This window comes from Hylobates moloch, unplaced genomic scaffold (genome assembly GCF_009828535.3).
Source record: "Hylobates moloch isolate HMO894 unplaced genomic scaffold, HMol_V3 SCAFFOLD_2, whole genome shotgun sequence".
Lineage (NCBI taxonomy): Eukaryota > Metazoa > Chordata > Mammalia > Primates > Hylobatidae > Hylobates > Hylobates moloch.
In genome coordinates this window covers 14,764,524-14,778,670 of record NW_026652277.1, presented here as the reverse complement: position 1 = coordinate 14,778,670, position 14,147 = coordinate 14,764,524, and the positions used below count along the sequence as shown (strand labels likewise).

General features: G+C 47.6%; 1 protein-coding gene and 1 pseudogene across 7 annotated transcripts; one reads left to right on the top strand and one right to left on the bottom strand.

The window, feature by feature from the left end:
* Positions 1–1,184: 1,184 nt before the first annotated feature.
* On the bottom strand, positions 1,185–8,082 carry RPP38 (ribonuclease P/MRP subunit p38). 7 transcript variants are annotated; one of them, XM_058431941.1, is made up of 3 exons: positions 8,003–8,082; positions 3,096–3,214; positions 1,185–2,137 (listed from the first exon to the last, which is right to left on the bottom strand). In XM_058431941.1, exon 3 carries the CDS (start codon positions 2,125–2,127, stop codon positions 1,276–1,278), a length of 852 nt encoding a protein of 283 aa, XP_058287924.1. In that variant the 5' UTR covers positions 2,128–2,137; positions 3,096–3,214; positions 8,003–8,082; the 3' UTR covers positions 1,185–1,275. The 7 variants fall into 7 exon arrangements, with proteins under 7 accessions (XP_058287924.1, XP_058287930.1, XP_032018627.1 ...); XM_058431947.1 differs by lacking the exon at positions 8,003–8,082 and adding an exon at positions 7,283–7,579 and having other exon boundaries at positions 3,096–3,210; XM_032162736.2 differs by lacking the exon at positions 3,096–3,214 and having other exon boundaries at positions 7,645–8,058.
* A 364-nt stretch (positions 8,083–8,446) lies between these two features.
* Positions 8,447–9,047, top strand: LOC131382056 (putative uncharacterized protein RPP38-DT; annotated as a pseudogene).
* Positions 9,048–14,147: the final 5,100 nt, after the last annotated feature.

The following is a 14,147-nucleotide window of genomic DNA, read 5'->3' as shown; positions in this document are numbered from 1 at the left end:
CACCTCTGAGAACCCAAGCTCCTCAGTTTTTTTAATCTTTTGGGCACATTTCATTCCAATTATCATCATACCTTTTATACGTTAGATTTCCAAGGAGGTAAGTGAATCACGTAATGGGGGTGAACTGTACCCAGTCAAAATAACCTTATCTGACTTTTTCTATGTTTTTGATATTTTCTCTCTGAATATTAAGTCTTTCTCCCAAGCTCATGTCTATTCCTACCTAAAAGTCAAATTGACATGAAGTGAAAAATGATGTGTTGCTTCTGAAGACAACGGATTGCTTGGCATTTGGGTTCTTTCCTTTAAAACTGATAATGCTTCCCCAATTCAGTTCCATCTGCCTGACTGACTAGAACATTTACTGTGGCACATCTTCCAGGTTTGATAAGAAAATGCTAAGCATTGTAGGACACAGATATTGTTGCTTACAGGCACTCTACCAGCCTTTGAAAAAGTCAATTTAGGCTGGGCGCAGCTGCTCACACCTGTAATCCCAGCACTTTCGGAGCACGAGGCAGGTGGATCACGAGGTCAGTTCAAGACCAGCCTGACCAACATGGTGAAACCCCATCTCTACTAAAAATACAAAAAAAATGAGCTGGGTGTGGTGGTGGGCACCTGTAATCCCAGCTACTCAGGCGGCTGAGACAGGAGAATCGTTGCATCTGGGTGGCGGAGGTTGCAGTGAGCCGAGATTGCGCCACTGTGCTCCTGCCTTGGTGACAGAGCGAGACTCTGTCTCAAAAAAAGGCCAGGCACGGTGGCTCACAGCTGTAATCCCAGCACTTTGGGAGGCTGAGGTGGGCAAATCACGAAGTCAAAGAGATGGAAACCATCCTGGCCAACATGGTAAAACCCCGTGTCTATTAGCTAGGCGTGGTGGTGCGCACCTGTCGTCCTAGATACTCAGGAAGCTGAGGCAGGAGAATTGCTTGAACCCGGGAGGCGGAGGTTGCAGTGAGCTGAGACCGCACCATTGCACTCCAGCCTGGACAGCAAGAGTGAAACTGTCTCAAAAAAAAAAAGAAAAAGAAAAAGTCAATTTATACATGCATGAACACTAGTTTCAATAAACTTCTGTTTGGATATTCCTAATTTTGAATATTTCCTGCACTTAGTGTATCTGTGCCATAGTTACAAAGTCTTACACATTTGAATATTACCAAACAGGACCCTATGAATCTATGTAAATATAACTCATTTTATTAGTTTCAAGGCTTCTTTACAAGGTGTCCTTTCACAAACTGTATGACATGACAAGTTTATGCAAGATTACTTTGGAGTAGCTTTCTTACTTTTGGGTGGTTTCCTTATCTTATTAGGGTTTGGAATCAGTTTCTTTATTTTAAGGGGTTGTAATGTTACAGAAGCCTGCCGACCATCAGCAAGCTTTCTCTTAGGTTTTGACAGATCTTCAAATGAAGTGTCCACAAGCTCTCTGTCTTGGCTTTCCAGAGGTTCAGTCTCTAAATTTTCCCCAGAATCTTCAATTCTGTCTTGAAGCCATGGTACACTTAAACTGGGGACTCTGGGGATGATGGCTCTTACTTCGTCCACAAAGTCAGTGGTGTTCTTTTTGAACCCCAAGGCTAGAACACATTTTAAGCCAATGACAGGGGCGATTCTCTCACTGAGCCGGGGGACCTGACAGGCAGGGACAGTTCTGCTTAGGCTTAACTGAATCAAATGTGAGGTGATCATGGCAGGCTTGACTGATTTACACACCAGAACTAACAGCAGTTCACTCCTTTCCAGGGCTCTGGTAACTTCGTTAACGCCAATGGCAAGCTGCTTCCTGACGTGTGCAGGTGTCCACCCTGACACTTGCTGCTTAGCATCTGTTTTCTTCTCCTTCAGATTCTCACTAATATCAACAGCAATGCCGCATTTCTCTCTGCTTTCTTTTTTCAGAAAAGGTGTTTTGTTCTTTTTCTTCTTATCTTCAATCTTCTGAAGTCCAATAGCTTTAAGCCTGTCCTCAAGCGTTTGTAGGATGAAGTGCATATCCTCACTCTCCAGAGCACTCCAGCGGATGATGTACGGGTTGTTCAACGATGTCTTCACAACCACAGGTCTCGTCTTACGGACAGATCCCCGCCCCGGTGCTTGAGGAGCTGCAGCCATTTTGAAAATCCTTCCAAGAAGCAAAATGACAACAGAAAAAATTCATGTTAGTGACAACTGCATGACTTCAGAATATCTTGGTTGTACTCTCTGATTCTTATTTATTTATTTTTTGAGACAGAATTTCACTCTTGTTGCCCAGGCTGGAGTGCAATGGCACAATCTCAGCTCACTGCAACCTCCACCTCCTGGGTTCAAGCGATTCTCCTGCCTCAGCCTCCTGAGTAGCTGGGATTACAGGCGCCCGCCACCAAGCCCAGCTAATGTTTCTACTTTTTTCAGTAGAGACGGGGTTTCACCATGTTGCCCAGGCTGGTCTCAAACTCCTGACCTCAGGTGATCCACCCGCCTTGGCCTCCCAAAGTGCTGGGATTACAGGCATGAGCCACTGCGCCCGGCCTGTACTCTGATTCTCGATAAGCTAGAGCAATCCTGATTATATAAGTCCAATTAGGTGAGCATACACTTGTCTTCTTTTTAAAGATTAAGTAATTTTATTTTTCCCCATTTTTCTTACCCCATTTTGAATGCTCTACGGAGGCCCTTTAAAACACTCAGGACTAGGGGTGACCAGTGTTTAATTTTCCCCATTTTTTTATGACTTTGTCTTTATTCCTATACAAGCAATATGTGAAAGTTTTAATTATTGCAATCGTAGTACAATTCCATTTGTCTATTTCATTTATTAAAAATATTCTGTTTCTACTTGTTCATAATTAACCTTCTAGTGACTGTATGGTATTAATCTTATAACTTGTTACTGTTTTCCAAAATGCTATCTAGTTGGGCTTCCATTCATTCTCTCAACAAATATTCTAAGTCTGGCACATTGGCTCATGCCTTCAGTCTCAGAATTTTGGGAGGCTGTGGTGGACAGATCACTTCAGCCCATGAGTTCGAGACCACTCTGAGCAACAAGGAGAAACCCTCTACAAAAAATACATAAATTAGCTAAGTGTGAGGCGTACCTGTAGTCCCAGCTACTTGGGAGGCTGAGGTGGGAGGATCACTTGAGCCCAGGAGGTCAAGGCTGCAGTGAGCGTGATCGTGCCACCACACTCTAGCCCAGTAACACATCTGACCCTGTCTGAGAAAAAAATAAGATCTGAGCACCTCCAGTGTGCAAGTGGCATTCTAGGTCCTGGGGCTCACAGTAAACAAGACCCGATGTCCACCCACGTAGAGCTCACAATCTGCAAGGACTCTGGTGGCCTCTGCCATTCACAACCAATCAGGTGTGATATTTTAAAGAACTGAACAGTCACCTCATGATTAAAACTTCAAATAACACTGTCATGTCCACTTTTGTAAGTCTCCCCACCTCCCAGGGCCCTAAATTTCTTGAATATCCTTCCTACAGCATTTGATACATATGCAGGCATACACTCCTTTTTCTTTTTTTGTGTTTTGAGATGGAGTTTCGCTCTTGTTGCCCAGGTTGGAGTGCAATGGCATGATCTCAGCTCATTGCAACCTCTGCCTCCCAGATTCAAGCGATTCTCCTGCCACAGCCTCCGGACTAGCTGGGATTATAGGTGCCTAACACCGCGCCTGGCTAATTTTTGTATTTTTAGTAGAGATGGGGTTTCACCATGTTGGCCAGGCTGGTCTCGAACTCCTGACCTCAGGTGATCCACCCACCTCGGCTTCCCAGAGTGCTGGGATTACGGGTGCGAGCCACCACTCCCGGCCAGTCCTCCTTTTTAGGGGGACCCCGAGCTGACTTCTCTGGCTGGCAATTTCATGAAGACTATGGAAATGTAATGAAATTTACAGATATTAATCCATTGAGGAAAAATGAGAAGGATGCTTAATGGGGAAAATGTTATAAACTACTGGTCCAGAGGGCATATCCTGTTTATCCTTCCCAGAGGCAACTACACATTCCTTTCTCTTCCCTCAGTTTTCTTCCCTTCCTTCCTGGGGCTCAGCTAGAATCACAGGGACCCACCTGGCAAAACTAAAGGAAGTTATGTCCGTTCCATTTATACTACCACTTACTATGCTGGCAGCTGATGTTGAAGGCAAGCGTGTCTGTGCAGTGTATCGCTGTATAAAGCACTCTCTCCATGTAGTATTTGCTTCTCACAGCATTCCTATAGAGTTCCCCAATGTGTGCATTAGGAAACTGACTCACTGCCTAAAGTCACAACTAGTTTTCCAAATCCAAGTTTTCTGTTCTTTCAATCCTTGCTACACCTCAAAAATAACCTGTGGCTTCTTAAAACATGCAGATGCTTGGTCCTCAACCCAGATCTACTGAATTGGAATCTTCAAGAATAAGGCCTGGGCATCTGTGCTTATAAAAAGCCACCCTAGGCCGGGTGCAGTGGCTCTCGCCAGTAACCAAAGCACATTGGGAGCCCAAGGCGGGTGGATCACAAGGTCAGGAGTTCGAGACCAGCCTGGCAAATATGGCGAAATCCCGTCCCTACTAAAAAATACAAAAAAATTAGCCAGGCTTGGTGGTGCCTGCCTGTAATCCCAGCTACTAGGAGGCTGAGGCAGGAGAATCTCTTGAACCCGGGAGATGGAGGTTGCAGTGAGCCAAGATCGCGCCACTGCACTCTAGCCTGGGCAACAGCAAGACTCCATATCAAAAAAAAAAAAAAAAGTTGCCCTCGTGAATCTGATTCAGAGCCGGAATCAGGAACCACTGATTTAGGATGGGGTGTTTCCACACCGGACAGCCCCAAGAAAGGGCCCCCTGAGCGCTATTGGTCTCTGATATTCTTCCCAGACACCTTCCCACAGAAAAGCCAAATTCAGCTCCCTGGGGTGAGAGTTAACACCCTGGTCGTCTCGGTACTGCCCACTGCTGGAGACTTCTGGGGCCTAAGCTGCTTCCTTCACAGTGGCCACACTGTGCCCCGACTCCATTATCTCTATGCTCCCCTAGAACTCAGGGATTCAGTAAGAAATGTGGCTCATCCAGATGCAATGCAGTGACTGCGAGGGGCTGGCATCAGGTTCAAAGTGGTCAGGAAGAGGGAAATAAGTGGACAGAGGGGTGAAACAAATAGGATGGAGCAGAGCTCTTGCCAACTGCAAGTCAGATCATGTCTCCGCATCCAAACACCACAGAATAAATATTTAAAATCATGCTCAGGAGGGATCGCGAAACAGGCTATAAACTTCTCCCACCTGCAGAATCTGCTGGGGAGATAAAGAGAGCCAAGTAGTCTGGATAAGCATAATCTCACGCAATATAATCCAGCAACAAAGTACTGACTGATAAGATTTCATAGCTTTAGAGAAAGAGAGAAAAATAGGCTTTACTGAGGGCCCTTTAGAGCTGTCTCAAGAGGCCTCTGCTGCCTCTAGATCAAGGACAAACTCCTTTTACTAGACAGTCTTGCCCTGTCACCTGACAGTAGTGCAGTCGTTCGATCATGGTTCACTGCAGCCTTGAACTCCTGGGTTCAAGCAATCCTCCCACCTCAGCCTCCTGCTGAGTAGCTGGGATTATAGGCGCACACCACCAATCCCAGAAAATTTTTTTAATTTTTAAATTTTCTGTATAGGCTGGGCACGGTGGCTCACACCTGTAATCCCAGCACTTTGGGAGGACAAGCTGGACAGATCACTTGAGGTCAGGAGTTCGAGACCAGCCTGGCAAATATGGTAAAACCCAGTCTCTACTAAAAATACAAAAATTAGCCAGGTGTGGTGGTGCACACCGGTAATCCCAGCTACTTGGGTGGGTGGCTGAGGTAGGAGAATTGCTTGAACCCAGGAGGCGGAGGCTGCAATGAGCCGAAATTGCACCACTGCGCTCCAGCCTGGGCAACGGAGTAAGACTCCATCTCAAAAAAAAAATCCTATAGAGACAGGGTCTTGCTTTGTTGCCTGGGCTGGTCTTCAACTCCCAGGCTCAGGCATCCCGTAGCCTTGGCCTCCCCCAAAGTACTGAGATTGCGGGCATGAGCTACCATGCCCCGCCCAAACTCTAATGTGACATAAAAGGCCCTCCACACTCCAGCCTCAATCTCCCACTAGCCTCTTTCTCCTTAGGCCCCACCAAGCACAAGGCCTCAACACCAAACCACATACTATTTAATGAAGCCAGCATTTTCCCATCTTCAAGTCTTTATACACATTAGTCCCTCTGCCTGGAATACCTCTCCCATCCGCAGACGCAGGCCCCTTCCTTTCTTCAACAAATATTTATGGATTATCCACGATGTGCCAGGCCATAAAGATTAAGTATTTTTTGTCACAGACCTCAGTGAGCTCAGAATCCACGAGGAAAAAATTTTAGCAGGTAATTATACAACAAAGCCTGATGCACATTAAAGTCAGGGAACAGTATGCTTAGGGAACATCCAGCAGAGGCCTAGCTTAGTTGAGGGGGGTGGGAAAAGGCAATCCTCATAGAGGAACTGCAGGGTTTTTTTTGTTTTTTTGAGACAGAGTCTCATTCTGTCGCCAGGCTGAAGTGCAGTGGCACAATCTCGGCTCACTGCATCCTCCGCCTCCAGGGTTCAAGCGGTTCTCCTGCCTCAGCCTCTCCAGTAGCTGGGACTACAGGCACGGGCCATCACGCCCGGCTAATTCTTGTATTTTTAGTAGAGACGGGGTTTCACCATGTTGGCCAGGATGGTCTCGATCTCCTGACTTTGTGATCTGCCCGCCTCGGCCTCCCAAAGTGCTGGGACTACAGGTGTGAGCCACCGCGCCCGGCTGGACCTCTTAACCTACATCTAAACAATGTCTACCAAAGGAAGTATGGAGTAAAGAAAAGTATCTCAGCATTAAAAGAAATAAGTTGGCTGGCGAGGTGGCTCACGCCTGTAATCCCAGCACTTTGGGAAGCCCAGGCGGGCGGATCACTTGAGGCCAGGAGATCGAGACTAGCCTGACCAACATGGTGACCCGTCTCTACTAAAAATACGAAAATTAGCCGGGCGTGGTGGCACGCGCCTGTAGTCCCAGCTACTCGGGAGGCTGAGGCAGGAGAATCGTTTGAACCCGGCAGGCGGAGGTTGCAGTGAGCCGGAATCGCGCCACTGCACTCCAGCCTGGGCGACTGCTATGTCTCAAAAAAAAAAAAAAAAAAAAGCAAGTTCAAATAAGTTCAATGTGGCTGGGGCAGAGATGCTAGAGAAAGCGGTGAGAAACTAGGAAAGGTGGGTAAGGACCAGATAATCAAGACCTTTGCAAGCCTTCCAGTGTGAAGCAACTTTAACATCTAAAGCAGAGGTGTCGTGATTAGAAAGACGTTATAGATCTTTGTGGATCTGGGCAAAGGAAGAGTCCTTGAACAGCAAAGACGCTCCTGGAGTCGTCCAGGTTAGAAATGACGGTGGCCTGCACTAGAGATGCCGCAGAAAGGACGGGAGAAAAATACATGTTAGTCGGAAAAGAAGGTAGAATCTCCCGACACAGTAGTGACCAGCTGGGAGTAGAGAACGGTATTGGTGGTGACTCCCGGTTTCTGGATCCCGCCGGTAGCCAAGAGGCGACGGCCGACCCAAAGCTCACCTCCCCACTGCACGCCGACCCTGGATCAAGTACCTTAGTGCTTTACTATTTAGCACACGGAAGTGTTGTTCTGTTGTCCGTGTCTCCTTGGAGACCGTGGAGAACAGAAGGGCTGGCGTGGGGTTTTCGCTTTGTACTCCTGGTGCCCAGCCGGCGCTGCAATCCAGCAGAGGAGCCGGACCAGAGGCGCGGAAGCTCTGGGTGCACGCGCCCGGCCCGGGACTGGGCGGCCCAACCGGGACGGCGGCGGGTCCTGCGGCCACGCAAGAGGCGTTGGGGAAGCAGCGGAGACCCTGCGTGCGCGCGGGCTTCGGCCTCCAGATTCCGCAGAGTCCCGGGCCCGATCCCCCTGGGACTGGCCTCCTGCCCTACGTGGGCCCCGCGCGCCCACCTGGAACTCACGATGGCGAATCCGTAGTCACCGGAAGGCAACAGTACCGGCTCCCAGTGCGCCTGCGCCGCGCGTGCGCAGAGCCCTCGCCTCCCGGCCTCGCCTCCCAGACGCGACGGGGCGGGGAGGAAGCGCTCGGAGCACTGCAGGTTTCGTTATCCTGTGTTAGGTCACTCCGGAGAGGGGGAAGCGGCCCACAGCGTCGCGCGACCCGGAAACGACACAACGAAGCCCCATCTTTTAGACTCGAGTTTAGGCCCCGGGGTGGAGTCTCCGAACCGGGCCCCCTACAGCGGCAGTGCGCAGGCGCGAGGTCTGTATAGTGAGACCATGGGGTTGCCCGGGTAACCAGACGCTCAGGACTTGGACAGTCCGGTTGTTCGGAGGCCAGCCTACAGCCAATGGTATCCCGAGGGCTCGCTCTCTCTGGGCATTTGTGCTCCCCTCTCTCTTCTAATCCAGTTTCTACCTTTCAGTGCCTTGGAGTCTTAGCCCTCTATCTCTATTCGCTTTTCTGTATTTGCTTTGCCTCAGGGACGCACAACCCCAGCCCCTGTCCCAGTGAGCCCGTCGCCATGGATTCCCTGCAGACTCCCCAGCACCATGAAAATCAAGATAAAAGGGAGAAGGAGTGTGGGGTAAAACACATGCCTATGGGAAATAATGCAGGGAATCTTGAGCCCCGAAAAGAGAAAGGCAGTAACAGTTGCCTTGAGTTCAGCAACAGCTGCCCAGAATATCCCGTCCAGTGTCCACTGTGGCTGCTCCAAGCAATGGAGACTAAAGTTACCATCGGAGTCGCTACGAAGTCGGGGACAAGTGATGAAGCAGCCGAATAACATTTGAAAGCTCAGAAATCTGGATCTGTTGATCTACCCTTGGCCAGAACTTAGAAGACGGCAGGTTGCTTCTGACCTAATGAGCCTCCTCCTTCTCCCCGCTTTTTCCGGCCTCACTTGGGCCCCCTTCCTTTTCCTCTTCTACATATCTGCCTCCTTTTCTCAATCTCCTCACTGTTCATTTTGTTTCCTATTTTCTGGTATAGTTTCTGTGATTTCTTTCTTTTATTTATTATTATTGTTGTTGTTGAGACAGAGTTTCGCCCTTGTTGCCCAGGCTGGAGTGCAATGGCGGGATCCTGGCTCACTCCAGCCAACGCCTCACAGGTTCAAGCGATTCTCCTGCCCTCAGCCTCCGGAATAGCTGGGATTGCAGGCATGGGCCACCAGCCCAGCTAATTTTTGTATTTAGTAGAGATGGTGTTTCACCATGTTAGTCAGGCTGGTCTCGAACTCTTGACCTCAGGTGATCCGCCCACCTTGGCCTTCCAAAGTGCTGGGATTACAGGCATGAGACACTGTGCCCAGCCTCTATGATTTCAATTTTCATGTTTAAATACCTATGTAGAACCTAACTGTCCATAAAGCAAACAGAACAAAAAAAAAGATTTGGCTTTTGGTCAAAGATCATTGGAGGTTACACAGGGTAAATTGCAATATGATTTTTATCACAATTAGAAAGATTAAAAAGAGATGACAGTGAGTTTGTGAGAACAGGTTTGTGTTTCATAAAATGAATTGTGTGAGTTCGCTATGGTGAACTGCAAGCAGCTTACGTTTCCAAAGACAAACACAGACACACGGGTCTAATTAAAATGCTAAAGTAATGGGAAGGAGACATCCATACGTTTTCGTCCCCCTAAGGTTCCAGATTTATAGTTTGAGCATCATCTCGGCTTACATTTTCTCTATGGAAAACATCAGCCATTACGTTACTTGGCTCTCGGTTGAAATCCTAACTTCATCAACTGAAGATATTATGACCTAGGCAAGTTCATTAACCTCCTCTATGAAGTGATAAAAATAGTGTCTCTTGTGAGGATTAGAAGAGATGTTCCTCTGTGCTAAGATGATTATTATGTGCGGAATACGTAGTTCAGTGCTTGATAAATTGAACTATGGTGAATCCAGTCTCAACCATGGCAAAACTAAGTTAATAAAAATGAAACATAACCTTTATTATTTTAGTGCTTGTGTTGTATTTTAAAACTAGCAGTATAATTTCCACAAGGATTTTGCTAAAATTAACAAGTACATTTCGAAAGTAATTTCTGTCCCTCTTGTATCACACAAACATTACAACCAAAAAGTAAAAAACATTCTCCCGTGACCCAATCACACCCATTTTTTTCTTCAGTGTTGCCTTCTACTTTGTTTCACATATGTGCATGCTTTTACATTAAAATAATACAGATTAAATTTTCTGATTTTCTTTACACATAACATTTTTCATGTTTCTGAAATTATTACTTTACATATTTGATATCCTATTCTGAAGAATCGGTTTTTTTCTTTTTTGGCGGGGGGAGACAGGGTCTTGCTCTGTTGCTGAGGCTAAAGTGCAGTGGCACCATCTCAGCTCACTGCAACCTCCTCCCAAGCTCAAGTGATCCTCCCACCTCAGCCTCCTGAGTAGCTGAGACTACAGGAGCATGCCACCACGCCTGGATAATTTTTATACTTTTTGTAGAGGTAGGGTCTTGCCATGTTGCTCAGGCTGGTCTCAAACTCCTAGGCTCAAGTAATGCTCCTACCTCAGCCTCCCAGAGTGCTGGGATTACAGATGTGCACCACCACTCCTGCCAGTTTTACTTTTTAATGACAGTTGTTTTATCCTGTAAAATCTGTTTGGTCTTTGAATATTAGAGCTTTCTTTTTATATTAATTCTAGAATTGGACTACTGTTTGATTTGTATGCTTTCATTATTTGACAATGACTTAAGATTCTGAGTGATGGCTGGCTGTGGTGGCTCACACCTGTAATCCCCGCACTTTGGGAGGCTGAGGCAGGAGGATTGCTTGAGCCCAGGAGTTCAAGACCAGCCTAGGCAACATGATGAAACCCCGTCTTTACAGAAAAAAAAAAAATTAGCTGGGCATGGTGGTGTGTGCCTGTAGTCCCAGCTACTCCTGAGGCTGAGGCAGGAGGATTGCTTGAGCATAGAAGGTGGAGGCTACAGTGAGCTGTGATCACACCACTGCACTCCAGTCTGGGCAACAGAGTTGAGACCCTGTCTCCAAAACAAATAAATAAAAAGATTCTGAGTAATAAATTATATCATTAGCCACAATCCTTTGATGGAATAAGTGAAGGTCCCAACAAGAAAATTTGTCAATAGAATGTAAGAGAATTGACCACCAGATTCTTCTTTTCCTCCATGGTATTCTGACCTTAACTCTGTGTGTGTGTGTGTGTATGTGTGTGTGTTATATAACAGTAGTTGTTATGTAAACAATTCATTATTTTAAATCAGTAACCAAGAATGAACTTTAATGATGAGATGCAAAATGAATACTGAAAGCTTTACTAATTGGAACTGTATCGTACTCCAAAGAATATCTGTGTCCACAGAGACAAGTCAAGGTGAGGAGTTTCAAGCAGTTAAGCAATTCGCAGGCCTCACAAAACAGCAAAATCAAGACCAACATGATGTCAGCTCCCTGCATCTCTAATCCCATGGGACAGCATTCCCAATCTCAGAGGTCAGATGACAGGTGTCATGAGTGGTGGGTCACTCTGTTGAGGAACAAACTGTAAACTTCACAAGCAGTTCTACAGATTTGCACAGAAGCCTGCGGCTCTATCCTAAAGTGGAGCAGGTTGTAGGGGTGCGGAGAAAGGAGTGGAAGATGGAAAACCCTAGTCTCAACTAAACTAGGGACACAGATGAGAAACACCCTTGTGAGACTCTCCCACAAGATAGGGAAGCCCTGTGGGCAAGGTCATCCCTGAGCTGAACAGGAAGCTCCCTGACGTGGCCTTTTGTGTCCCCACTGCCATCGTGTCAGTTGTGGGCCTGACCTGCCATCTGGAAAAACCTGCCAAATAGGATGACATCAGGAAGGTGGTGAAGCAGGCTTCAGAGGGGTCCTCAAGGGCATCCCAGGCTACACCAAGCACCAGGTCGTCTCCTCCAACTTCAACAGTGACACCCATTCTTTCACCTTCGATGCTGGAGCTGGCATTGCCCTCGACGACCACTTTGTCAAGCACATTTCCTGATATGACAGTGAGTTCGGCTACGGCAACAGGGTGGTGGAGCCCACGTGGCCTCCAAGGAGTAGGACCTCCAGACCACCAGCCCCAGCAAGAGCACGAGAGGAAGAGAGAGGCTCTCACTGCTGGGGAGTCCCTGCCCCACTCAGCCCCACCCCACTGAGAATCTCCCCTCCTCACAGTTTCCATGCAGACCCCCTGAAGAGGGAGACACCTAGGGAGCCCCACCTCGTCGTGTACCATCAATAAAGTTTCCTGCAGTCAATCAAAAAAAAAAAAAAAAGATAGGGAAGCCTTGCCTTGCTCCCAGGGAAATCACAGGCATTGGGCCAGGACTCAGGGTAGACTGCAGTCAGGCCTTGGCTATGTGGCTATGTGGAGATGTCCAAGGTTGTCAGGGGTCTCAGCAGTGCTGTTTTGTGAAAATGGGGAAATTTGAAAGACATTTAAGCCTTCCTTTTTATCCCCCTCCTCCCTTTCTTCCCCCCACCCCCGCCTTTTCCTACAGGTACGATATTCATTGCATTGTAAGTGTTGGGGATAAAGCAGTGAGCCAGAGTTCTAAAGGAGGAGAAACGGTGAACAACGTAAACAGTTTAAGTTGTCAGATGATTCAAAGTGCTACAGAAAAAAAGCAGGGAAGGCCAGGAGCGGTGGCTCATGCCTGTAATCCCAGCACTTTGGGAGGCCAAGGTGGGCAGATCACTTGAGGTCAGGAGTTCGAGACCAGCCTGGCCAACATGGCGAAACCTCGTCTCTACTAAAAATACAAAAAGTAGTTGGGCGTGGTGGCACGCACCTGTAATTCCAGCTACTTGGGAGGCTGAGGTAGGAGAATCACTTGAACCTGGGAGGCGTAGTTTGCAGTGAGTCCAGATCATGCCACTGCACCCCAGCCTGGGTGATAGAGTGAGACTCTTTCTCAGAAAAAAATGAAAACAAAAGCAACATGAAAAAGCAGGGAAGAGTGGAAGGGGGTGCTAGGATGGGTGATAAAAGGCCTCCTGAGAGATGACAGATGAGCAAAGACCTAGAGGAGTGGAAGCACTGAGCCAGGCCGACCCTGGGAAGATAATTCTGAGGTAGAGACGGGAGAGCAGGAGTGTGATAGGCCTGTTAGAATAGCCGGGAGACCAAGTGGAGCGGAAGCCCTTTGAAGGCAGGTAAGAATGAGAACAGAAGAAAGACGGAGAGAGATGGCCAGAGGCTCATAGACGAGATGACCAGACTAAAGCTATTTCTTGTCTCAAAGTCTTCCTGGAGGTGTTGCCATGTTGGCTGAGTCTTGAAGGAGGAGTTGGCTGTTAAGAAAGTGGGAAAAGGAGCTGGGTATGGTGGCTTGCGCCTGTAGTCCCAGCACTTTGGGAGGCCAAGGCAGGCGAATCACTCGACGTCAGGAGTTCGAAACCAGCCTGGCCAACATGGCGAAACTCCATCTCTACTAAAAATACAAAAATTAGCTGGGCATGGTGGCATACGCCTGTAATCCCAGCTACTAGGGAGGCTAAGGCAGGAGAATCACTTGAATCCGGGAGGTAGGGGTTCCAGTGAGCTGAGATCTCACCACTGCACTCCAGCCTGAGTGATAGATTGAGAATCCGTCTCAAAAACAAACGAGAGAGAGAGAGAGAAGAAAGAGAAAGAAAAGAAAAGAGAAAGGGAGAGGGAGGGAGGGAAAAGAAAAGGAAAAGAAAATAAAAAGAAAAGAAGGAAAAGCGTGTTCCAGACAGTGGAGTGGCAACTATCTGCCGACGTGGAGAAAGGGAACTTGAAGTCCTTCAGTCACCCAGGGTAGAGCATCCATGCCCGTGGGAAATAGCGAGAGATGTGGTTGAAGAGGTCAGCAGGACCTGGTCCATCCTGGAGGACCACATGTACTACTGAGTGAAGGAGAGCTAAATCGTCATTGCAGAGAAGAGAGCAAAACCATGGATGCATTATTTGTGAGGCTTGGGTCCAACCCTACAGCCATTACATCAAAATGGTGATGGGAATCAGGGATCAGACTGGGGTTTGTATCTTTTTTCCCGGGTAATTGAATGCACTGCCAGGGTTAAGAAATGTTCATCTTGACAGTACTAAAGATTCA